This window comes from Akebia trifoliata, chromosome 11 (assembly GCF_017979445.1).
Source record: "Akebia trifoliata isolate Shusen 1 chromosome 11, ASM1797944v1, whole genome shotgun sequence".
Lineage (NCBI taxonomy): Eukaryota > Viridiplantae > Streptophyta > Magnoliopsida > Ranunculales > Lardizabalaceae > Akebia > Akebia trifoliata.
In genome coordinates, this window is record NC_141385.1 from 7,141,340 (window position 1) to 7,168,857 (window position 27,518).

At 32.5% G+C, this 27,518-nt stretch overlaps 1 protein-coding gene and 1 pseudogene across 1 annotated transcript; both read left to right on the forward strand.

Moving 5' to 3' along the window:
- Positions 1-9,126: 9,126 nt before the first annotated feature.
- On the forward strand, positions 9,127-11,438 carry LOC147390646 (putative glutathione S-transferase; annotated as a pseudogene).
- Positions 11,439-12,467: 1,029 nt separating this feature from the next.
- On the forward strand, positions 12,468-13,617 carry LOC147390647 (putative glutathione S-transferase). The gene is made up of 2 exons (XM_086417295.1): positions 12,468-12,856; positions 13,074-13,617. Exons 1-2 carry the CDS (start codon positions 12,542-12,544, stop codon positions 13,416-13,418), a joined length of 660 nt encoding a protein of 219 aa, XP_086273421.1. The 5' UTR covers positions 12,468-12,541; the 3' UTR covers positions 13,419-13,617.
- Positions 13,618-27,518: the final 13,901 nt, after the last annotated feature.

Sequence of the window (27,518 nt, forward strand, 5' to 3'; positions counted from 1 at the left end):
TTTAACCTACAAAACTGTTATAAAATAATTGAGATTAAAGGGATAAAAAAATAAAAAATAATGAAGTCGGTTAAAGGTGTAAAAGATAAAATATAGTAAAATTAGAAGATGTGAAGAATAAATGAAATAAAGTGGGTCCCATGACACTGTAGCTTGATGGGAGGTTTAACCCACAAAATGTTAAATGATGGGAAGGGATTTGTCTCTCACAATACTGTAATTGATTGGATATTTGTATCACACAACTATTCCAACTTAGTTGTGTTTTATTATACATACTAGAGTTACCCGTATCTACGATATGGACATCATTTCTCAGATTAATGGGGTAAAAGCGAAAAGAAATAATGTTGGAGGGATATTATTATAAAAAAAAAATTGAGATTAAAGGGGTAAAAGATGAAAAAAATAATTAAAGTGGATTAAATGGATAAAAGAGGAAATATAGTAAAGTTAGGGGAGGTAAATAAATGAAATAAAGTGGATTTTAAGAAACTATAACTTGCTAGAAGGGATATCATTAAAAAAAAATTAAGATTGCAGGGGTAAGAAATCAAAAACAATAAAGTGGATTAAAGGGGTTAAAAAGAAAATATAGTAAAGTTAGAAAAGGGAGCTTCCTCTTTTGGGTTAAAAGGGTAAAAATAGAAGAAAAAAAATTTGAAGAGTATTATTAAAAGAAATTAAGATTAAAAGGCATACAAGATGAAAAATAGTAAAGTGGATTAAACGGGTAGAAGAGAAAGCATAGTAAAAAGATATTTCTTTAATATTAGAAAACTTAAAACTAACTAACTAGGTTATAGGGGATGGGGGACCGTAATTTTTTTTATAATAAAAATGACTTTGATAATAGTAAGGTTAAATATAAATATGGAATCGTTTTGGTGTTTGTGCATATTGGATCAGACCAAACCAAAAATTGAACAGAAACAAGGCTTTTAACATTGGTTTGGTTTAGATTTTTAGATCATCGATTCGGTTCTGATTTACAACTTTGAAAAATCAATTGATTTAGTTCAGTTCTTGATTCAAAGAATCCTATAACTGAACTAAATTCATTAAGGGAGTAAAAACGGGAAAAAAAGTTGGAGTAGGTGGTGACAATTTTAACACGACACAAAATTTGTGGGTTTGAATGAAGCCTAATTAAGTTTGGGATATTATTAAAAAAAATTAAAACTAAAAGGGTAAAAGATGAAAAACAATAAAATAGGTTAAAAAGATTTAATAGGGGTAAATGAGAAAATATATTTAAATTAGAGTAAAGATAAAGTTGAGTAGGTAAGGAGAAAAATAATAAAGTGATTAAAGTGAGTCCAACACAAAGGTTTGTGTCTCATAACAGTACTAACAGTTGCGTTTTATTATATAGATACTAGACTTCACCTGTGCCTACGACATGAGTTCTCTCGAGTTAAGGGGAAAAAGTAAAAAAAAAAAAAAAAGGTTAGAAAGGTATTATTATAAAAAAAAATTAAGATTAAAGGATAAAAGAGAAAATATAGTAAAATTAGAGAAGGTGAAAAATAAAAGAAATAAAGTAGATCCAAAAGAAACTATAGCTTAATAGAAGGGGTATTATTAAAAAAAATTTAAGATTGAAGATATAAGAGATCAAAAATAATAAAGTGGATTAAAAGGGTTAAAAAGAAACTATAGCAAAATTAGAAGAGGGAGCTTCCTATTTTGGGTTAAGGTGGTTAAAGTTGATAAAAATAGAATTTAAGGAGTATTATTTAAAAAACAATTGAAATTAAGGGACATAAAAGTTGAAAAATAATAAAGTGGATTAAACGGGTAAAAAAATATATGGTAAAATTAGAGAAAGTAAAGAATTAAAAAAATAAAGTGGGTCCCATGAAACTATAGCTTGAGGGGAGGTTTAACCTACAAAATTGTTATAAAATATTTGAGATTAAAGGGATAAAAAAATAAAAAATAACGAAGTGATTTAAAGGGGTAATATTAAAATTAGATGAGGTGAAGAATAAATGAAATAAAATGGGTCCCATGACACTATAACTTGGTGGGATGTTTAACCCACAAAATGTAAGATGATGGGAGGGGATTTGTCTCCCTCAATACTGTAGTTGATTGGATGTTTGTATTACACAATTGTTTCAATTCAATTGTGTGGCGCCCCGCCAAACGCTAACACAAATCCCCATGTCAAATCTCGAGGTACTAGGTGGCATCTCGAAATTTCGGCATGATCTCCTCTGTTTATGTTAGCATTCCAAGGCGTTCAACCTGCACCTGATAAACGACATACAATCCTGCATATACATACATAATGTAATAACTAGCGGAAACCTATATACATCTAATATCGTACGATAGATCAGAGTGCGGAAGAAGAAAATTTATATACAGGATTATACAGAGATTTTCTCACTCTAACAAAAGTCCTAACGCTCAGAACAACATCTATAATACTACCTAGACAAACTAACACCATTAGAGGGGTGTAGCCCCAATACTCACCAAGTGACAAAGTCTGGCTGTCTATTTGACCCACCAGATGATTCTCACTCGTGCTCTATACCGACCTCGCCAAGCTTTAGATCTGAAACTAAAAAAATAGAGAAGGAAAGGGTGAGTAACAATGGTTACCCAGTAAGGAAGAACACAATTTCTGCCAATAACCTCTTCTAACATGAACGAATAAGCATACTAAATCATTTTAAAATCTGTAAAATTTTACAAAAGAAACTACGAGTAACTGGTACATATAGCCAGGGATGAGCAACTAAATATTTTAAAACTCACATTACATCGATCATCATTACTCACTATAACATTCTCTTTTTATACAAATCTAATTGATCAAATGGAAACATTAAACATGGATTTCATTTTATATATCAAAATAAGCAACAGATACATAATACACAATGGTGGAGTATTGGAATTAGAGAGTTGGGATTCACGACTGGATCGCTCCCAGTCGGGACATGATGTTACAAATCTTCTCTGGTTTTTAGTTCCTGATTTTGTGGCTGGTCGCTGTTTACCACGCTTGGTTGACCATTTATCCGGCTCAGGCTGGCTGTTTGACGTGACCGTAAGCAATGGGTCTCTTTTCAATGTGTCTGAACGTTCGACTACTATAGATTGTTAGTGATCACTGACCAATCATCTTCGTCTATGCCTATCAGGCGTGCATGTGATTCTCAAATATACAAACAATTTGTATACGACCACCTTTACATTACAAGTTCACTGGTAAAGATAGAGAGGAATAAACCCGGATTCTAGTTGTGACTCCATTCTCATATGCGTCCCATACCACGTATGAGCTTGGTGGTCCCTACCGTACATCCCAGGATAGTACACCACTCCGGATGATATGACGCACTATCCCTTCAGGCATTTACAAACTCTTTAACAGCTCACAAAATAACTACATATGTATATTATTTTTATTTAAAAACAAAAGAAAAATTAACAATACAAGGCTGAGAATAGATATCCAGTTTCCTACCATGCAAGTGTGGCCACCCGGCCTAAAATAAATAACATAACGGAAACGTAAACAGCGTCTCGCGCTAACAGAAAGTAAATAAACATGCAACCAGTAACATTATCCATGGATATCCGTTCACCAACCTACACATAAACAACAACGTAAAATGCAGACATCACCCCTCGGGTGTGACTCGGACATTTTACCGTTTCATACCCTTTTTCCCCTTTTTCGATTTTTACAATTTTCATTCTCTTCAATAAAACATCCATTTTTTGATATTCATCAACTCAATATGAGTTCATTGAATATTAAAGCACAATTTCCAACTAAAGAATTTATTTTTATCAATAATATTGAAAAAGAATACAAATTTCATATCAAAATAGGGCCCGATCAGTGCACAAGACCCAATTAACAGAAATAGCCCGTTGAAATATCCTACCCACGTATAATTTGTTAAAAAAATACAATTAAACATATCAAACATACAATTTCTGGCGTGAATTTTGAAATAACAAAAGAATTCTATATTTTGAAAATATATCAAAAAAATTTCAAAAAATTCTAAATGCAATTTTCACAATCTACGATTACTAATAGAAATTGAGAGCTCCTTACTATCTCTAGGTGAAAGGATTGAAGCACGTGCGCGGAAATCGAGGTGATCGGCACGGAAATCGTGACGGACCGAACTTCGAAGCGGTTGATTTTCGAAATCGGCCCGGTGGTTTTGAAGATCTCGATGTGCTCGTCTCTTCTCCCTTCTACGATGAAAGACGATTTGACCCCGAAATCGAGGTTGAAGTTACGAAATCTCCGTATAAAAATACGGCTGATTTTTGACTATACGGGGTGAAAAAGACGAGAAAATGGAAGGAATTTGGTTGGGTTATGTAGAGAATGAGGCTGCGGACGTTTCTCCCTTTTGCGTTGGAAGACGGTTTGACCCCGAAACGGACGAAATCCGAGGTCAAAGTTTCAAATTTTTCGTATCCAAATATTGCTGATTTTTGACGATATCGGGTGAAATAGAATGTGAAACGAAGAAAGGTTGGGTGGGTTTTGTAGATATCGAGGCTGCGGATATTTTTCTCTTCTGCGGCGATCGTCAACGATGAGCCATTTGCGAAAGATCTGAGGCGGAAGATCTAAAGAAAAATAAAATTTTCATTTTGTATAAGTCTCGGCTGTTTGGACGAGTTGGGGAAGATGAGAGAAAAAAAAATTAAAAATTTTTATTTAGATAAGTTTGGGACGAAATCGGTATTTTGTCAATTGTTTTGATCGATGATAACTTGATCGTCCTGACTCCAAAACTAACAAATGAATACTCTATTTCGTCTAATTTTTCGTTCTAAATCTAATGGTGTGGTCAATTTCTAAAAATTATGTCTCTATCAAAAATTTACATTTTTTGCCTAAGGTGACCCCTAAACTTGATGTCGTTTTCGTTTTTGACGATAAGTCAACTTCCTGATCTCCAAAAATGATAAATTAATATTCCATGTTCAATAATTTTTCTTTACGAATCCAATGGTATGATCGAATTTTAAAAATTCTTTCTCTAACAAAAAGTCACTATTTTAGCCTAGTCCGACCCGGTAATCGAGGATTTTGCAACTTTTATATTCGAACTCGCATTTGAGCGTGCTTACAGGCTAAAGTATATTTTTTGATCATTTTGAATCCAATGGTGAGGTCAGATTCCATTAAAAATGATCAGAAATATCCTAAAGTTTTACCCCTAAGTCCCACTTTCAAGATTTTCTTAAATTACACTATTTATTTTTTCCTCGAGATACGAATTGAAAATTCGGGATTTTTCAAATAGTGTTTTATTAAATATACTAGAGTTCACTCGTGTCTACGACACGGGCATCCTCTCTCAAGTTAATGGGAGTAAAAGCGAAAATAAATAAAATTGAAGGGATATTATTATAAAAAAATTAAGATTAAAAGGGTAAAAGATGAAGAAAAAAAATTAAAAGAATAAAAGAGGAAATATAGTAAAGTTATGGGAGGTGAAAATAAATGAAATAAAGTGGATTTTAAGAAAATATAGCTTGATAGAAAGGGTATTTTTAAAAAAATTTGAGGTTGCAGGGGTAAGAGATAAAAAACAATAAAGTGGATTAAAGGGGTTAAAAAGGAAATATAGTAAAGTTAGAAGAGGGGGCTTCCTCTTTTGGGTTAAGAGGGTAAAAGTAGAAAAAAAATTTGAAGAGTATTATAAAAAAATTTTGAGATTAAAAGGCATAAAAGATGAAAAATAATAAAAGTAGATTAAACGAGTAGAAGAGAAAATATAGTAAAATTAGAGGAGATGAAAATTAAAGAAAATTAAGTGAGTCTCATGACACTATAGTTTTATAGGAGATTTAACCCACAAAACTATAGATTATGAGATATTTGTCCCAGTTGAATTTGTTTCTCACAACACTGTAATTGATTGAACGTTTGTGTCACACAACTATTCCAATTCAGTTGTATTTTATTATATAGATAGACATTTGTGTCACATATAACTGCTTCATCCCAATTGTGCTTTATTTTATATATATATATACACCGAAACCTGGGACATGAGCTTAAGGTAAAACTCAGAAAAGGGATATATCCTTCTAAAGCAACCAATACATATCAACTCAAAAAAAAAAAATATTAGAAGCTCACCAGCTCAAAAAAGAACCATGGTGGGGGAACCGAGGACCCAAGAGAGACTAGGAAAAGCTACATGTGCTTTTAGACAACGTCTTTCAAACCTAACTCGGGAAAATTGCAATTATGCAACCCACTCTAGTTTGCTGCCACAGTTCCAAGGGTGAAACAAAGCCAAAAGAAAGGCCCGCCTACATAATGAAAATCCCACTTAAAGAAAAATGGAACGCCTAGGCGATAGAAGAAGAAAATCACGCGAGCCTTTCCATGATCGATTATTCTATCATCCCTCTAAAAAAGTCACAGGCAACTCAGAAGAAGACGAAAAATTTGAACATGGTAATGCCCTTTACCTGCGGAAACAGCGGAAAAACTGATCATGAGACCTCCGTTACCAGGGCTAGACGGAGGTCCACCACACCGAGGACAGCAGAGACTTTAAGACAAGAAAAAAGAAGTTATTATCTAGATATTGTGTAAATAATGTCAGAAATGAAAACAAGTTAGTTGAAAATGAAAGCCAAAAGGAAGTGTAAAAGGACAGTCGAAAATCGGGAGAAAAATAAAAGAGGAATTGTTATCATTTGAATTACTCTTACAAACGGGAACTAGGACAGAATGAGAATCACAAGAAAGGCATCTACCTGTATATGGGTCAAGTTCAAGGGACATATGAGAAAACATATGTAAAAACAATGTAACATTTATAAATTTTCAAAATATGGATTAGAAATTTCGGATTGAGCTGATTTTTTGTGAGGATGATCTCTATGATGGGAAGATCATCCGAAAAACCAATCTGAAACTTCTAACCCCATTAAAAGTGATTTAGAATGTGGACCATCGATTTTTTGTCAATTTTTATCAATAACTTGTAAATCACTTTTGATGGATTTAGAAATTTATGATTGAGCTGATTTTTTGTGAGGATGATCTTCTCATCATATTGACCATCCTTGCAAAAAATCAGCTCAATCTAAAACTTCTAACCCATATTTTGAAAAACCATTGTTTTTTCATATGTTTTTACATATGGTCCTTGAACTGCCCCATATATATATATATATATATATATATAGGATCAGGTTCAAGGGACATATGAGAAAACATATGCAAAAACAATGTAACATTAATAAATTAAAAAAAATATATATATAGGGTCAGGTTCAAGGGACATATGAGAAAACATATGTAAAAACAATGTAACATTAATAAATTTTTAAAATATGGGTTAGAAATTTCGGATTGACCTGATTTTTTGTAAGGATGATCTCTATGATGTGAAGATCATCCGAAAAAAAAAGTCAGTCCAATTTGAAAGTTCTAACCCCATTAAAAGTGATTTAGAATGTGGACCGTCGATTTTTTGTCAAATTTTGTCACTAATTTGTAAATCACTTTTGATGGATTTAGAAGTTTCTGATTGAGCTGATTTTTTGTGAGGATGATCGTCTCATCATAGTGACCATCCTTGCAAAAAATCAGCTCAATATAAAACCTCTAACCCATATTTTGAAAAACCATTGTTTTTTCATATGTTTTTACATATGGCCCTTGAACCACCCCTATATATATATATATGGGAGCGTTTGGAGGACCTAAAGAGAGCCAAACATTTTTGAAAACATGGGTTAGAAGCTTCATAATGGGCTGATTTTTTGTGAGGATGATCTCTACGGTGAAGAGATCATCCTCATCAAAAATCAACTCATTCATAAACTTCTAACCCTAATTTACAAGTTGAAGAATCGTGGACCACCCAATTTTTGTAAATCACTTTTGATGGGGTTAGAAGTTTTGGAATGGGCTTATTTTTTCTGAGGATGATCTCCTCACCATAGAGATCATCCTCATAAAAAAAACAGCCCATTCTGAAGCTTCTCACCTATGTTTTGAAAAATGTTTGGCTCACTTTAAGGCCTCCGAACGCCACCCATAATATATATATATAACGAAAAAGAGCTTTCACTTTTTACTTTCTACATTCTAACAAATTTGTCACTAAAATGAGTGGTCCAAATGACATGGCCCTAACCATCTAATGAGTTTTAATTTTGGAAAAATCCCTCATGTTGTTAAGTAAATAATTAAGAATATAGAGATTTTAATATCATATTACCAACGAAATTCTCCTTGTTGCACCTTTTAACTGAAATCATTGATGTTCAAAGGTTTTTTAGTCGTAAGATTAGATAATTAGTGCCTTGATATCTATGTTTAGGAGTCTTGAGAATCGAACCAAACCAAACTTAGATTGGTTTGGGTTGATCTGATTCTAAGGGGAAGTCAGTTCGTTCCAATTCAAGATTTTATAGAACCGATCAAATTTGGTGCACCCTATCAACAAGCACCTATTTGACCTTCTCATGGTTATAATGGTCAAAAGGGTACATTTTGACAACATGTCACCTGTTTGAAAGTTTATGTGGCGTACTCCAACATTCTCCTAAATATGGGGGGATATGTTAAAAGAGTTGTGTTGGAGTGACCTCAAAATTGGACCTTTTATCGCACATCTTGACTTCAAAGTGGATAGGAGCTTCTTTTTTCTTTCCACTCGTATGTCGAGGAAAGAATCCATGGTTCTCATATACTTTCACATCAGGGTGTGTGGTATGAGGTCGAATCTTGAGGTCAGTTCAGCACTATTCATGTTAAAATTCCCCTAACTTCAAACTTTATCCCTTTAGACATTTTCCATAATTTAATGGAACATCATAGCAGACCAGCTTGTACTGACAGAAGCAATGACAGTGTTTATTGGCTTTAATATTTCACGGAAACCAGACAACTTAAGAATTTTTATTTTTTTTTATATTAAACAAAGAATTCTGACGGAAGCAATGACAGTGTTTGAAAAGCGCCAAGAAATATTAAACCCAATAAGCGAAGAAAGGCCGCTCACCAATGACTTTAAAACTGCTATAACTTAAGCGATTCACACTCACAAGTCTCCAGGCATCACTTCTTTGATTAAATTTCTCAGATTTCTAACAATGGCAGATGATGAAGTAGCTCTTTTGGGTTTATGGGCAAGTTATCACTCTATAAAGGTAAGAATTGCATTGGAAGAAAAGGGGATCAAATATGAATATAAACATGAAAACTTCCAAGACAAGAGTCCTCTACTTTTGAAGATGAACCCAACTCACAAAATGATTCTTGTTTTGATTCACAATGGAAAACCCGTTTGTGAATCTCTCGCTATTGTTCAATATATCGACGAGGTCTGGAACGATAAACCTCCTTGGTTGCTGTTAGAGAATAAGATGTACTGTATTAAGATGCATGGGATACACTGTATCATTGTTCGTGTATCTCATCACAAATGGAAGGTTGTGATGAAGGATATTTTAGAATATATATTGATATTTAGAATATATCAATTGGGATATTCTAGAATATTTATATTAAGTAGTTTTCATATATCTTAGTTGATGTAATGTCTATAAATACCGTATTAGGACTTTTGTAAGAATCATCCAAGAATTCTCAATAATAGATATCTACATGGTAGTAGAGCTCAAGCTCCACTTGGCACTTGTGCGCCTTTCTTCGGCGATGGCACTACCGCTATCACCGAACCTTAATCATTTTGTTTACATTATTAGTATTTTTTTTCAATAAAAATATCATCTTTCTCTATATTTCGAATATAAATATCTTTTATTTTATTCTTTGCTATTATTCTAGGTTTTGTGTTTTTCCAATAAAAATCACAACTCCTTCTACATCTCTACAAATCTCCCAATTTTCACATTCATGTTACATAATCTCTTTTTTTTTTCTTATCTAAAATCTCTCCAATGAGAGTTCTTTCATTTAAATGGCACAATCCTACTTTTTATGTTTCTGGAAGAAATCATGACAGATCTGGTCTAATAAGCCACCAGCTCCGACAGACTCAAAAAGAGCAGGATGCGACAGTGATGGACTTCATATACAGACGATGACCACCAGCAAGCATGATTGGCACTTCAACGATCAATGAACATATCCATTAATGAGATCAAACAATTATTCAACAAAACCAATTGCATATTCATTTTTCAAAGGACTATGCAATTGCGGGAGGATGTTAGAGAATAAAATGCACTGTATTAAAATGCATGAGATATATTGTATCATTGTTCGTGTATCTCATCACAAATGGAAGGTTGTGATGAAGGATATTTTAGAATATATATTGATATTTAGAATATATCAATTGGGATATTCTAGAATATTTATATTAAGTAGTTTACATATATCTTGGTTGATGTAATGTCTATAAATACCCTATCAGGACTTTTGTAAGAATCATCCAAGAATTCTCAATAAAATTAGATTTCTATAGTTGCCCACTAAATCATACCAGAAAGCTGTAGCAAAGTTTTGGATCGACTACATCGACAAGAATGTTGGTTCTATTATAGCTCCTCTCTCTATCATCAATTAAGCAAATTGTATATATGTGTGTAAGATAGTCTTTGTTGGAGAAATAATTACAAGAATGAAAAAAATACAAAAAAAATCAATCCAAGGCACAAGAAATATCTTTTGAAAGTAAAAAAGGACTGTATATCTTAGACTTTTTTTTTTCGGATAAGTAAGATTTTCTGACATGAATATTGTGAGTAGCAATGGATTATCGGTAAAGTTAGTTCCAAAATCCAAATAATCAACTATGCATTCTTATAATAGATTTGTTGAATCTATTCAAGCTCATTTAACACACAAACGTTACTAAACCATTTTAATTAGAATAATTATAGTGAATTTATAAATAAAATAAGACAAGATTTGCAGTTAATTATGGGTTCAACTGATTGAAAAAATATGGTTCTTGTTCTACTTCCTTTATTAATTATGTGTTCTCTAAAATTTGAAAGTATCTTATCTTATATTGTGTACTATATGTGAAATACAGATACACGACAATATGAGGATGATATTAACAACCAAAGAAGAAGAACAAGAAAAGGCGAAAAAGGAATTGATAGAGTGCTTCAACGTATTGGAAGGAGAGCTAGGAGAGAAACCCTTCTTTGGGGTGAGAGTACCATGGGGTTTGTTCGCCCTCATCCCCTTCTACCGTTGGTTTTACACCTTTGAGACATTTGGAAGCTTCAATATTGAGCCCAAGTGCCCAAAGCTGGGCCAAGAGGTGTTCAGAGAAGGAGATTGTTTCCAAGTCACTTCCTGACCCACACAAGGTCTATGACTTTCAACTCAAGATGAAGTGATATGGGACAGAATGAAGCACATCTTTTAGTCTACACTAGGTGTTTCTATGTCTTTGTGCACACTTGATTTTGTTATAATAAATAAAAGCAGTCCCTTAGCTTCGTTTGAGCGTCCTAAAAAGGTTTACTTTACCCTAGAACAATCCTATATCCTTATTGGCCCTAAATCCATTATGCTATAACTTGGCCCTTATGTGCTCGAGCTGGGCTGAAGCCAAGTAAAATAAGTTAAAATATTCAACAATTTTTAATGGAAATTTTTTTTGTACATTTTAAATTTGTGTGTACGTGTGCACACGCACAAAGATTATCTAATTAAATTTAAAATTGATTCATTATTAACCTATGAGAGCCAAGTTTTGATAATGCAATATATTTTAGATATTTAAATTTTATCATAAAAATATTTTATATTCATATAATTATATATTTATGAATGTATATAATAAAACACAATTGTAGGGTCTACTTTTGTGGGAGGACAAATTTTTATTTAGTTAAGATAAACATTTCATCTAATAATAATTTTTGTGAGATTCACTTTATTATCTTTCTTTTTCCCCCTTTTAATTTTATTATATTTTTTTTTTATCTATTTTATTATTTTTTATTTTTTATCATTTAACTTTAAAAATAATTAATAATACCTAAATTTTTTTTTTTTTTTGCTTTTACCCTATTAATCCCAAAGAGAATGCCCATGTTGTAAGCACAGGTAAATTCTAGTATGTCTATAATATACAATAGCGGGTTAGGTCGGGCTAGGAACTATCAAACCTTATCCCAATCTAGAGATGAAGATGGTGACTAGACATGAGATTGAGTATAGGATCATTGTATGAAAGTCATATAATAGAGACCAAGGTCAAGGGGCATCTCATCAATTAACAAACACCAGGGTATCTCAAATAGTCAGCAAAACATAAGAGGGGCATGTCTAAGTCACCCTTTTTAAAAAGTTGGAAAAGCAGAAAAGTCTTAACTTGGGCTTGTTTCCTTCAAAGAAGCCAAACCTCAAAGAATTTTATAATTCTGACGAAAGCAGTGACATTTAGTGTTTGAGAAGAGCCTAGAAGTTTGGTCTTAAACTCCTATAAATTAAGTGATTCTCGCACTCTCCATTCTCCAAGCATCACTTAATTCTTGTTATCCACTCCAAGTTGTTAAAATTCTCAGATTTCTAACAATGACAAATGAATTAGTTTTGTTGGATTTCTGGGCAAGTGCTTTTGGTATGAGAGTGAGAGTTGCCTTGGCAGAAAAAGGGATTAAATATGAATACAAGGAAGAAAATCTTGATGACAAGAGTCCTCTACTTTTGAAGATGAACCCAATTCACAAAAAGATACCTGTTTTGATCCACAATGGAAAACCCATTTGTGAATCTTCCATTATAGTTGAATACATAGATGAGGTTTGGAAAGATAAATCTCCTTTATTGCCCAGTGATCCATACAAGAGAGCTGTAGCGAGGTTTTGGGTTGATTACATTGATAAGAAGGTTTATTTTCGTATCTCCTCTCTCACTCTCTTTTGATTTAGTTACTTTGTTTCTTTCTTCCTTTCTCTTGTTTATTTGTTTGAATTGAGTCCTGAAAGTCAATAAATTCTTTTGACAAGAATTAAGCCAAACACCGTTGGATCATATTCAAAACCTGCCTTCACCTACTAATTACCTTTCGATCTTTATACCTTATTCCAATGTTTATAAAATGCAGATTTACGATTGTACAAGGAGAATATGGATGAACAAAGGAGAAGAGCAAGAAAAGGCGAAAAAGGAGTTAATAGAGTGCTTCAAGATATTAGAAGGAGAGTTGGGAGAGAAACCCTATTTCGGGGGTGAGACCATGGGGCTTGTTGATGTCTCCCTCGTCCCGTTCTATAGCTGGTTTTACGCCACCGAGACATGTGGGAGCTTTAGTATAGAGGCTGAGTGCACAAAGTTGGTGGCATGGGCCAAGAAGTGCTTGGAGAAGGAGAGTGTTTCCAAATCACTTCCTGACCCATACAAGGTCTATGAATATATTTTGGAACTCATAAAGGACTATGGGGCAGAATGAAGAACATCTCTACCACTACAATTGGTGGTGTTGCAATGTTTTTGTGTCCAAAGTTTTATGTTACAATAAAGAAGAGCTGATGAGTCCTTCATTGTATTTTCTACATTTTAGTGTTTCTCTGTCTTTCACTCTCATGTGTTTTGGTGGTAATTAATAAAATGGAGATCTGCTATTGGCACCCCAACTTTTCTTTACTATATCCTAATTTTTAATTATATATCACACCCTAATTAAAGATTAAAACACACCATTCCAATGCTACAAAAGTTTGGTTCAAGTTATTATGTCAACATTACAAAGCCTTATAATACATTCAAACAACTTCACCAGTTGTTTACTATTAGGATTAGGATCATAAAAATCCTAAATCTAGCAAATAGAAATCTGAACAAAGAAAAGATAGAGAGTTTCTATTGGGACCCCAACTTTTACTTATTCTTAACGATAGATTAATTTTTGGGATTTTTCCCAAAACATGTGCAACTTATGTCCAAATTTCGTTTTCGGTATATTGTTCATTTTAATTTCCAAAACATGCATTTCGAGTGAATTCGTCACTTTTATAATCAATGAATTTGTTGGTATATCTATGAATGCGTAAATATTAAAAATGATGAATGCATGTTTTGGGAATTAAAATGAATAATGTACCGAACTCGGAATTTCGTCATATTCAGCACAAGAAATGGAGATTCACCCTTAATTTTTTTTTATCTAAATTGGGGTGTAACAAGTAAAAGCTGGGGTGCCTATGGCAGCTCTGAGATGCTTTTACAAAGTTAGGCCCAATTGTCTACTGGCCCAAAGATGCCCACTTTTCTCAAGCTTAACTTGTTTTATCTTTTATTTCACAATGCATCTTCGCCCAAACTCAGATTACTTAATGTCCAAGCCCATTACTCCTAATTTAACTTCCCAAACCAAGTGAAAAAATAGTTCGGGTTTCCAACATATATAAACAATAAATCAATTCAAACCAAAGCAACTATCTTTGCAATGCCACAACGTTTTGATTAGTATGGTTATTGATTACACCAATGGATGTGGAGATTGATGAGAGAAAAAAAGTATAAAAGATTAATATAAAAAAAAAAAAAATAGAAACAAATATGAACTCATTTTCAATAATAGAAGACGTGGTTGTAGACAACGTAGAAAGGATAAACAAGACTCATATATCCAAACCCTGATTTTTGGGATAAATTTTTTTTGCGTTATTGTTGATTATACCAACCTTATGACCATTGACGATCCCCCATGAGCTTGTTGAATAATTTATTGACAACTCATTGTAAAATGACTAGAATCAATAAAACTTAATTAGATAGAATATATTAGATTGAGTTTATTATTTTAGTATATTGGTGGACTCTGACTTATATAAAATCAATGTCATTTTCAAATGTAAAAACTATGATAAAAGTGGCATTTTCTTCAAAAATAGTGGTTGTTATATTAAAAAGAATAATGATTTTCTGATGCTCCCCTCTGATATACACCCCCTTCATAGACAATAGATCATTTGTCTCGGGATAAAATCAATGTCATTTTCAAATGTAAAAACTATGATAAAAGTGGCATTTTCGTCAAAAATAGTGGTTGTAATATTAAAAAAGAATAATGATTTTCTGATGCTCCCCTCTGATATACACCTCCTTCATAGACAATAGATCATTTGTCTCGGGATACACATAATTATAAATTTTTTCTTGTGTATCCCGAGGCAAATGATCTACAGTTCTTTGATGGGGGAGTATGATAGAGGGGGCGTCAAATTATCACGACTCATTAAAAAAATGTGTCTTAGTAACATAATAGAAAGAATAATGATTTTCTGACGCCCCCCTTTGACATACTCACCCATCACGGAACCGTAGATCATGTGCCTCGGGATATTTAAAATCATAAATATGTATCTTGTGCATCTCAAGGCAAATGATCTATGATTCTATGATAGGGGTGTATGTCGTGGGGGTGGGGGTGGGGGTGGGGGTGGGGGGCGGCGTCAGATTATCATGACTCTAATAGAAAAGGCTGTCAATGGGCCATGTTTTGTCCTACCTAGGAAACCCGTTGTGGTTAGGTTGGCATTGTCTTGCAAGGGCTATTTAGAATTCGGACACGCCCAATTCATGTTTAGGACAGGGCTTAGGAAGTCAGCCCATTGGATGACCAGCATGGCCCATACCTATATTTTTTAATTTTTTATTTATTTACATTTATCGATAAATAGCCCAGATACTTGCGGGCCGGGCAGGGCTTGGATATATGCAATTTTTCATTTGGACCGACGTAACAATTAGCTGGGTGAGGCTTGGGTTAGGATTTTGTGGCCTTAATCAGATTGAAAACTACTCCACATAAGGGATTAGCCAATTAAATTGATGATTGCCGGTTATAATAGCCTCCTCTTCAATCTCAAGGAAAAGATAGGGGTCATGCTTTAGAGAGCTCAAGGCCTGACTTGATCCTTCATCGACATACTCCAAGAATTCAGGAGGCTTTTATAGTGGGAGCAATGGGGGAACTTGTCCCAGAAGAATTTTTTAAAATGATAAAGATTTATATACTATTACAATTGATAAGAGCGGCCGAAAATAAAATCCCATTATTATTTAATTGTTTTTATTTATTTATTTATTTATTTATTTTAATTTTATGGTTGGGGGTGTACGAACTTACGTCCAACTAGGGAGAACCAAACACGAAATGGGTTGAATTGTTGTTAGAGTCGTGCTCGAGTGACCTCAAGATTGGACCTCACATCTCACACCCTGACGTGAAAGTATATGGGAACCATAGATTTTCCTCGAGATACAACAGAATTATCATATTATATTGAATCAGCTCTTTGTGTGAGAATTGAGAAATTCTATTATTTGAATTTTTAGTACTTTCTTATGAATGATGATTTTCTGCCCACCACCACCCCTGGTATACTCTCCCTCTACTATCCCTACATGGCATGTGATAGAATTGTAGATTTTATTCCTCGAGATAAAAAACTGCACATGTTTATGAGGATGTGTAGTTGTGCATCCCGAGGAAAGAAAATACACGGTTCTGACACATGCCATGTCAGGACAGTAGAGGGGGAGTATGTCAGAGGAGTCAGTTGTGTCTTACTATTTAAAGGTAGAACACGAGAAATTTCAGATACTTTAAAATAAGTTTCTATTGTATAATTCTCACAATCAATAATCAAAACCTTGAATCAAATTCTACAATATAACAAAAGTCGTGCTGGGGTGACATTTTTTGGGTGAAAAAAAATGACATTTTAACATGGTGGCGTGCACATAATCGTAAATACCTGTACTCGTATCTCAAGGAAAAGCAAGTCAAAATGTCATTTTTGTCACCCCAAAAATGACACTCCAACATTAGTGCTATAACAAACACCTCGTTAGGTTGGGTTACAAATTAATTTAATAATAAAATAAATTCTATGTGCACGTGGCTCTATGATAATCATTCAAATGCTTCATAGTTCATAGACTCATTTCTTAGCAGCCAATTCAGACTCCACATTCGCTATTAGATAAATCTTACCAAATATTCGAATCTTTTTTAAATAAGTATAAGATCATAAGTCCAAGCATGCCAACCTCAAATCCTTAAAGTAAACATATGGAGGCTCATTTAAACCAACCCTTGCAAAGAGGTTTTACAAAGATATAACTTTTCCCTAATCTCCAACGAAGTTTGAGGCTATCCATCAAACATACACCTTTATATGTGAGGAAAACCATATATTTTCTAGAGATCACTACTATTTCCTACAAGAATAATGATAAATGTACGTAATTTTATTACACAGTTGAGTAGATGACTGACATTGCGAAGGCATAGAATCACACATCTTTTTCTTGTGTATTTCGATGAAAAAGATTTATGATTCTGTGCTCTTACCACATCAACAGTGTACCCAATCACGTACCTAAATCATGTGCATTCATCATGACTCTTCTTATAATGAATAGGATCCTCTATTTATTTTCCTTAGAATCCCAAAGGAGCTTCTACGGTATCAATGGGTCGGTTCCGATTTGGTACCCATATGAACCAAAACTGTTATTTTTTCTCGATTCTAATTATCAAATTAATGGAATCAATATCAAAACCATTAAAAAGTCTCTTTAAATGATTTTGATTCTTGGGTTTTATTGATTTTTATCGGTCATAGGTCTTAGCCAATTCGATTATGAGAGACTCAACTCCAATCGATTCAAATAGATGGTTCAGAAACTGGTTAAATGGGTACCCATCCTCACTTGTCCGTGTAAACCATTTGTTTGATGGAGAATCTCAAATTTCGTTTGTGGCTAGTGATTTCCCTAACTTTAGTTTGTGTATTTGACTGTCTAATCCTTTTTTAGGTACAACAACAGTACCCATCTCCCTCAGTTAGGTATTCAAAGGTTCTTCCTACTTTCCACAATTCTTAATTAAACAAATATATAATAAACAATCATAAAATCAAATATTTATAAGATCCTAAGTAATGTTATTTAATATGCATGTATTATTGTATCATTCTCCACAACGATACGATAAGAAAAATACTAGCGTGGGACGAAGTTTGAGATCCTCCATAAAATAAAATAAAAAATGGACTGAAATGAGAGCATAAACCTAGAGATTCAGAACAATAGTTCAAGGATTTCGGTTTTGACAAAAATCCCATTTGAGTACCTAAGAGCATAGTAACAAAAATTGGTGATTTTTTGAAAAAGCTGCATTTTAAACCCAACTTGCATCCTTGATGATTAAAACGATAAAAATAATTTAAAAAAAATACAACTTTTTCATTTGTAACAAAAAGTAATCGTTTTTTTCTGACTTTTTCCCTTTTTTATTTTTGACAAAGACAAAAATTTAAACATTTTCTCTCTTTTTCTAAAAGTGGGATTTGATACATAATAGAATTTGATAATTCATAAATGTAAAAATATGGGATTTTATGATAAAAACTTGATTTTATGAATTTTCATTAGAAATAATAAATTTTAATATTTTTTTTTATCTTTTATTTTCATCATTTTTTTTCTCGTTTTTTAACGTTTTTTCCAAAATTTTCACTTGCCGATTTAGACCTCTACTCCAACTTTGTTACTATGCCTAAAAATATGTTTTTGATAACCCATGAAAATTGTGTGGGAATTATATTTTTGATTGCTCATTTTTCGAAAAATGAATGTGACCCTCATAAAAAAAAAATTCACCTTTGGTTGGAGTTAGTTTTCTCAAATATCATGGGAAAATAAAATTCAGCCTTTAATCCTAATCTCTCTCTCCTATTTTGATTATTTTTTCTAAGTGCAATCAAAGAGGGGACTTGATATTTTTCCATTGTAATCATTTTTCCATAGATTTCAAATTTCTTGTAAAATAAAATTGCAAGCAATCTAATCAAATTTGTATCAACCATGTCTAAGAGCCCATTTGAATACATTAAAAAAAAAGTAATTTTTTGACATTTAAATGTTAAAAAATTTGTTTGAATTTATTTTGAAAAATTACCTTCTATTTTTTTTTAATTACTTTCTTCCAAAACCTACTTACTTTCTACTTTTTATCCAAACGGGTTCTAAATACGACACACCATGAGAAATTAAGCTTTATTAAATATGTTATTAGATATATTATGATTATTACATACACATTATCAAATTGGATTTGAATTTAGACATAAAGATTCAATGGTGACCAAATATGATAGGGACATAATCCAATAAATTAATAATCACCATATCATCCCCTACTTGGATCCGATTCTGATCAGATTATGTCCAGTTTGACCCTAACCCAATCAAAATCCAAATCACTAACAAGTCAATAATTTAGTATTAGTTTTAAGGACAATTTCGACCCAAAATATATATATATATACTATATGTTTGAAGAATATTACTTTGTTGAATGTCTTACCTATCTCTTGTCTCTATGCAAGTAAAAGACAAATTAACAAAATACAAATATAAATTTCTTCATCATCTCTTCACTAGCTAGTAAAAGACAAATCAACAAAATAAGGACAAAAATTTTGAAAAAATTACTTAGTGGACCCGAGGGATTTCTTTTTAAAACACCCCCCTAATTTTTTGTGATAATTTTATAATTTATTTAGTAAAAGAAAATTGATTTCTTAATGCCCCCTCTTCCCCTTTCAATTGATAAGATTGATGATACAAATTGTCAAGATCAACAATTCATCAAATCATTGAGATAAACGTTTAATTCAATCAATAAAATCCATATTTTACAATCCTTGTGATCAACGATAATAAATCGTGTCAATCTCAATTATTGAACAAGAATATTTGAAATCAACAAGTTAAATTATTGAGATTAAGATTTAAACATGAATCATTGAAATTAATTGTTCAAATATTCTTCTTGAATATGATGAGGGTCAATAATAAAAAAAAGATTTTACTAATTAGGGATTGTTAAGTTACCACCCTCAAAATCAAGGTTCTTTTAAAAAAAATTTCCCTATCATATAGGACTATCAATGGATTGGATCAAACCTAAAATCTCATCTGTCGATACAAAAATTTCAAGTTTGGATCGATGATTTAAATTTCGATAAGGATCCAATCTGATATCTTATTGGATCAGGATTGAATAGACCATATCTGGATCTTTAATTCTAATAAAATACTAAAAATTATATAAAATATATTATAATTTTATTTAGATTTTGTATATCAAATCGGTTTTGGTCTCAACCATACCCGATCCATTAGCAGATTTTTTTTTTTTTTTTTTTTTGATATTATGACGTCACATTCCCACTATTGAGATCATGGAAGAGGAACAGTAAGTGGCGGTTGAAGTCTTAATCAAGAGAAGTGGTAGGGAAGTAATGAAAGAGGATATTTGTTGACTAGTATAGTAGTAGAGTACACGAGGTGTGGGTCCCACGCATTCACACGCGATGGAGGTAACAAGTGCATCTTCGCCTACTCTTTGAATGATGTTTGTTGCTTTGCTTTGCTTTGCTTTTAGAAAAAATAGGAGATTAGTAGTGGTGTCATTTCATTTTATGTCCCATATGGACACATAAATGACTGTGGGCCAACCACACTTAGAAACAGCCAAGACCACACTGTCTTTAGAATGGGAAAGCTTTTCCTAATAAAACCATTATAGGATTTTCTTAACACGTACCCACACGTTAAAGTGCAATTAATACACTTTGGAAATTGGAATCTAAGCTATTTTGATAAGAAATATTTTCTTTTTTAAAGGCATTTTGTCGACAAAATCCAATATCCAAAGTGTATTTATTGGCCTTTAACGTGTGCTCTCGTGACACAAGTTAACAAGACCCACTATTATATATTAGAAAGAAAATATAAAAAAACTTTAAAGCGATTTGATCGTTTTTAAATTTTGAAGAAACTCTCTCAGTTGGATTATATGTGAAACTTTTACGGAGGTGTTTCTAATTTTGATGAAAATATAAGGATGTGAAATAAATTCAAAATGCCACATGTCTTATAATGAAGAGGGTTCTTTTAAAATTTGAAGTGCACTATTTTCTTCAAAGTCAAACTTAAGAAAATAATAGATATTTTTCTTTGGGATACACAAGTAAAAAAGTTAATGATTTGTGCACTAGTCACGTCAATTGAGTAGAGACCGCATATCTTTTTATGAGTCATTTTATCATTAATTTATTGTTATTCTATAAGTTTGGGTTGATATTTATATTTTGTGAATCTGAAGGAAGATCGAGAAGATAATGAGTCATAATTGACGATAATGCTTATTGTGTATCGATCCTCACTTTTATTCATATTTGCGTGGGTACACAAGACATCCCTTAAAAAAGGGAGAGGTTTTGAGTTCAATTCCCCCCCTCCTCTGTTGGCCATCCACAAAGAATTATAATTGTGGTTTGTGAGGTATTATATGTACCCGGGGGGATTTGTGAGAGATATGGTGCTCTAAAAAGTTAGTTGCCTTGACCATGCTAGTCGGACCTATGGGTTACCCCCTGTCATAAAAAAAAAATAAAAATCCTTAAAATAAATGAAAATATTTCATAAGTATATATATATATATATCCCCCTGTCATAAAAAAAAAATTAAAAATCCTTAAAATAAATGAAAATATTTCATAAGAATATATATATATGGGTCAGGTTCAAAGGACAACCATTTCTACACACATATAGACAACGTGTTTTGTCTTATATGGGCAAAAATGTTTGGAATGGACTGATTTTTTGTGAGGATGATCTCTGTGATGAGGGGATCATCCTGGCAAAAAATCATCCCATTCCAAAACTTGTAACCTCATCAAAATTGATTTACAAAAATTGGACGGTCTATAATTTTTCAACAAAAATTGGACGGTCTAGAAGTTTCATAATGAGCTGATTTTTGGCAAGGATGATCTCCTCATCACAGAGATCATCCTCACAAAAAATCAGTCCATTCCAAACATTTTTGCCCATATAAGACAAAACACGTTGTCTATATGTGTGTAGAAATGGTTGTCCTTTGAACCTGACCCTATATATATATATATATATATATATATATATATGGGGGCGGTTCGCGGGACGTCTTGCAAAACGGTTAGAAAACCGATGCAGCTCAACCGTTAGATTTAGAGTGATTGATGGCTGAGATTTAAGTTTTTAACTCGAAAATTACTTTACAGCTGTAAAGGATTTCAACATAAATTCTCTGGTTTTTACAAACACCTCCTCAATAAAAAAAAATTATTTATTAAAAAAGACGTCATTCTTCATATTAAAAAAAAAAACTGATTTGACAGATGAAATTTTTTTTTATTAAATCCGGCCATCTCTCTCTCTATCAGCTTCTACAGAGAACCAGACCAGCTCTCTCTCTCTCCATCGGCTTCTACAACGAACCAGACCACATCTCTCTATCGACTTCTACATACATTAAGATCATGGATAAACATTAGAGAAAAACTGTGGGCACACCTCCCTTGACCACAATCTCCTCTGAAATACTTTTCTACAATTACCTAAAGAACTCATCTACAAGACTACAACTTCTACCCACAAAACAATCATCTACAAAAACCAGTGTATCAAGTTGTTCACCCTAATCTCATCTTCTGTTGAAGGAGAGAATCTTAGGTTGAAACTAGTCATGCCGTAGATGACGGAATAGGGGGAGAGTTACAAGGCAAAAAATATCCATTGTGCTTTCTAGGGAATGAACTTCAAATGAGAAAGAGGGGAGTTGAACTACAATCCATACATCTAAACTTGGCTTCATGTTCAGGATGCAAGATGAAACCCTTTGGTTTGATCTACATTTGCAACCCTGCAATAAAATCCTCCACATTTCATGCCCTCATACGCCTAAGACGATGGGTTTGGGGATGGGTTTTGAGAAAAAGAATCTGTTTTTTCCCTACAATGCATCATCGAGATTCATATTGCATCGAGATTCATTTTCATCCAACGGCTGACATGCTCGTTCGCACACTTCTCTCCCACGAACAAGCGTGGGCTAGCCGGACTCAATAAAAAAACTTTTCATCTGTGAAATCAGTTTTTTTTTTAAATGGAGAATGATGTCTTTTTAAATAAATAATTTTTTTTTATTGAGGAGGTGTTTGTAAAAATCAGAGAATTTATGTTAAAACCTTTACAGCTGTAAAGTAATTTTCTGAGTTAAAAATTAAATCTCAACCGTCAACTACTCTAGATCTAACGGTTGAGTTACATCAGTTTTCTAACCGTTTTGCAGGACGTCCCGCGAACCGTCCCCTATATATATATATATATATATATTCCCCTGTCATAAAATTAAAAAAAATAAAAAAAAAATAAAAAAATAATTCCTTAAAATAAATGAAAATATTTCTTAAAATTATATATATAATGTTTTAGGTATCATCAAAATCATCATTTTCAATCTCTACAAAGCCCTTAAGATTTTGAATGTTAACTAAAATAAATTTTTAGAGTGAAAATTAAAAATATTATCATACTAAATTTTGCTTGTGCCTACAAGCATGAACATCCTCATTAGGGTTAAGGGGTAGAAGAGGAATGATACTCAAGTTCGGAGGATATTATTAAAAAATGGGGAAGAAGAGGTTAGATTGGGGGTATTATTGGAAATAGATTAGAGGAAGAAGTTTCGTTTGGAGAAGAAAAATCAAGGATATTTGACTCTCTGAGGTTGAAGAAAAAAGGAGAGTTCAATGGTAGCACCACAGAGTATAATGCACTTTTGCGCACTACAATGAGAACATGACAAAATTACACCTCTAAAGTCTTTGGACCCTCAAGCCTATATTTACTCTAAATTAAGAGATAGAGATCAAGAGATCAGAGAATGAGGTCAAGGGGTATATCATCAATTTAAAAAGATAGGTTTATTTTAAATATTCACAATATGGAGGGGGAGTATATAAATCACCCTATTAAATAAAAAGATGACGATGAGATGGAATCAACATCTCACTAGTAGAATTTGGGCAAGATCAACCTGTCCCTTGTCAATTCCGACATTAGGAATTTTTTTCTAGGCAAGTCTTGAACAATATGCTAAATTAGTTAAAATCACATTAATTGAATATGAGACTTTCATTTTCAAACTCAACCTCATCCCTTCAATTCCCCTCCCCTTCCAATAAGAATCTAACATCTCACTAGTAGGATTGGGACTAGATCGACCTATCCATTGTCATTCCTCTTAGGATAAAATTGGGACTTTAAGACTTTGGTTGAAGAATTTTTCCAATCAAAAGAGAAAAAAAATCATTTCTTAACCAAAACTTATTTGGGGAAAATCTAAAAGGTGCAATCATATCTTACCAACTACTTTATTTTTATAAAAAAATATTATTTTTTTCATGAATTTTATCAGTTATCACAGAAAATAAATAACAAATAAAACCTCTAACAAAAAATAAGAACTGATGAGGTTTTTTTTTTTTTTTGACGGGATATTCGGACCCATCGACCTCTTAGAACGATATATCTCACCTAACCATAAATCACACATACTAGATAAGTCAGGATAAATCCATTTGAGTTGTCAACGAGAGGGCTTAAACTCGAGACTCTCCCTTTTTGAATAAAGGCCCTGGCCATTCAAAACCCTTCACATTGTTAAAATAAAAGGAAAATTTCAGTATCCAACCTCTACACTTGTCATCAAAAAACCTTGTTAGATACTTTTTATTGGATGAATAATAGAGATGGGAAGATATTTTCTAGGGATTCATAAGATCCATTCCCTACAAATCCCTAGGAATATATTTCACATCTCAACCTATTGCTAGACCCAATGTTTAGCTTTGAATTTGAACCGTACAAAATAAAAAATAAAATGCCTTCTTTTTAGAGCCCATTATCCAAGTGAGATTTCACGAATCTCGACTTATGTACAGATCAAAAATTAGTTTCGATTCAAACATTTTTCTTTTATAAATGAGTTAATATTTGATTAAACTTTTTTATTACAATGTTGACTACAATGATAACAAATTTTTTCGAAGCAATAGTATTGGCTACATGAATCGTTAGACTTTAATATCCTTTTCTTGGGTGTGAGTAGTGCATTCACATTCAACATAACTCATTCTTAGCTCTACTTATTCTAACACCGTTAGACTCTAATATCTCCACATTGCTAGGAAACCTTGAGATCATGAGTTCTTACCTATAAAATAAAAAATAAAAAAATAAAAAATAAAAAAAATAGATACTTGTTTGTATATGAAGATCTATAATTGTTAAATACCGTTATAGATACCTTTTGTGTTAATCCACTAAGAGGTGAGCCAAATGCTCATTGGACAAGAAGGCCCTAAGAGTACACTTCAATAAAATTTAAACATGTGACATAAACCACCAAAGTTGGACGAAGCATTAAAATAAATCATTATCTACCAAATTCTATTGCATTCAAATTAGTGTTCGAGTTCGATGTGAGCTCCTAGCACGAGAAAACCATGGGAATCATTTCTATACTTTTGAAGACCAAAGCTAGGTGCCTTTTTTTTATCAAAAGAGTGGGGGGGATTTTAGGGAAATTTTCATCAAACTTTTCACTTCCCTCCTCTCTAAATTCATCATGTACAAAAAGATTCGTTCTAATCTGATTCCTACGACACTGGGTTAACGTGATAATGCACATATAACTATAGATTTTTTTTTCCTTGAGATATGAGGAATAAATCTATGGTTCTCTGTGCACTATCCCATCGACACAATGTTATAAGAAGGCAGCTCAACATTTTTCTTTAAAAAATTAAAAAAAATAAAACCCTTAATGTCTCGTTCTTTAATATTACATGAAATGTTTCTTAAAGCTTAGATATTTTTGGTGGACCATACATAAATATAAACTTGACTGGTGATTCATACTCAGTAAATTCGATAAATTTTTTACAATTGATTCGATTATTTTTAAATTAATTAAATTTAGAGTAATAATTTTCCTACCCCCCCCCCCTCTCTCACACACGCCCGTTGACATGGTATGTAATAGAATCATAGATTATTTTTTTCGGGATGCACAATCACACATATTTATAAGGATGTACAGGTGTGTATCCTTTTAGGGATAAGAATCTATGGTTATATCCCATGCCACATCAAGAGCTAAAATGAGAGGATGTGAATATCATCGACGTAGTGAATCTACTACTTAAATATCCAGTAAGGCATTTTTAGGACTAGAGAATATTTTTTTTTTATTTATAAAATTCAATAAATTTATTTTTGATGACATGTCAGTTTTGCATCATCCCAGTTCTCATCATCATCAACTCATATAAAGTCAGCGAAATCACATTTCCCAATGAACTTGAAACTTCGAGGCGGAGAGGGGTATTATGGTTATTTCAATGAAACTTCATGGTTAATTTTAAATATGAAGACAAGAATTCTGAAGAACAGTGAAAGAGATTCCATCAGTCCCACCCGCCACTTCAACTTTCACAACGGTCACCGAAGAAATCATTAATTTTCAGGACTGAAACATGGACACAAATTCTAAAATTTAAAAAAATATATATATTTAAAAAAACGCAAAAAAAAAAAAAAAAATCCCAAAATTTCCAATATAAACGGTGGTTATAACGGATAAAGATTCAAAACAAAAGCCTAGAACATGGCCAACACGTTGGTTTTAAAACTCAGACGAGTCCGAGTCAACTCAATTGAGTTGAATGGTTTCAGCATTATTTATTTATTTATTAGAACAAACTTGACAAAGTAGGTATAACTGTTCAATTCGAGAAATTAGTAATTAAAACCATGATCAATGAGCCTAACTTATATACTCATTTGTTATTTTTCAATGAGTGTCAAATTATGATTGAGTTGGTTTGATGTGGTCGGATCATTTTCTAGAAGTGGATGGTTTAAGTTGGGATGATGTTTTTCAAATTTCTCTAACAAAAAAGATCGATAATGATTAATCAAACCTTGTAAAGGTTTCTGTAAAAATTACAACTTGCACATGCTATTAAATTTCTGATGAGATCGAGTGATTTAGATAAGATTTTCAAAATCACTTATAATTATTAGGGCATCATAAGTATATATTCATGGTCAAATCCGTATTTTCTTATATTGATTCAGATTCTTGATCTGACTCAAATCTTACTAAATAATATCATATCCAAATTTATTTTGAAACATTTTTTTATCGATTTTATTTATTTGCACGCTTATAATAGTATTTTATTTTATCATTTTACCTTCTATTTTATAAGAATTCATGTTGTAAAAAATAGTAGAAAACAACATTTTTTTTTTAAATAATATTATTATTTTCGAAGCAATATATATTCGTATTTGGACGAATCTAAGGATGGATTCGTACCTGACCTAGATCCAAATCGATGCAAGCCTTCAAGGGACATTGTGGGATTTGATTCAGGGTTTGATCATGTTTCAAACACCTAACCTCTGAGGATCGGATTGATCATGGTCCAAATACATAAGTTATTGGTCTCCGGGTAAAATTACCAGACTAGGTTTGTCAGGATTACCAATTTCAAATCAAGTCCAACCCATTTTATGTCCAAAATTGATTACATCCAAAACTCAGACGAGTCAATAGGATCAACGATTC

Bases quoted from the DNA above. Each gene is read 5' to 3' on its own strand.
- LOC147390647 (XM_086417295.1), top strand. From the start codon at position 12,542: ATGACAAATGAATTAGTTTTGTTGGATTTCTGGGCAAGTGCTTTTGGT. The intron at 12,857-13,073 runs GTTTATTTTCGT...TATAAAATGCAG, and splicing joins TTGATTACATTGATAAGAAG to ATTTACGATTGTACAAGGAG.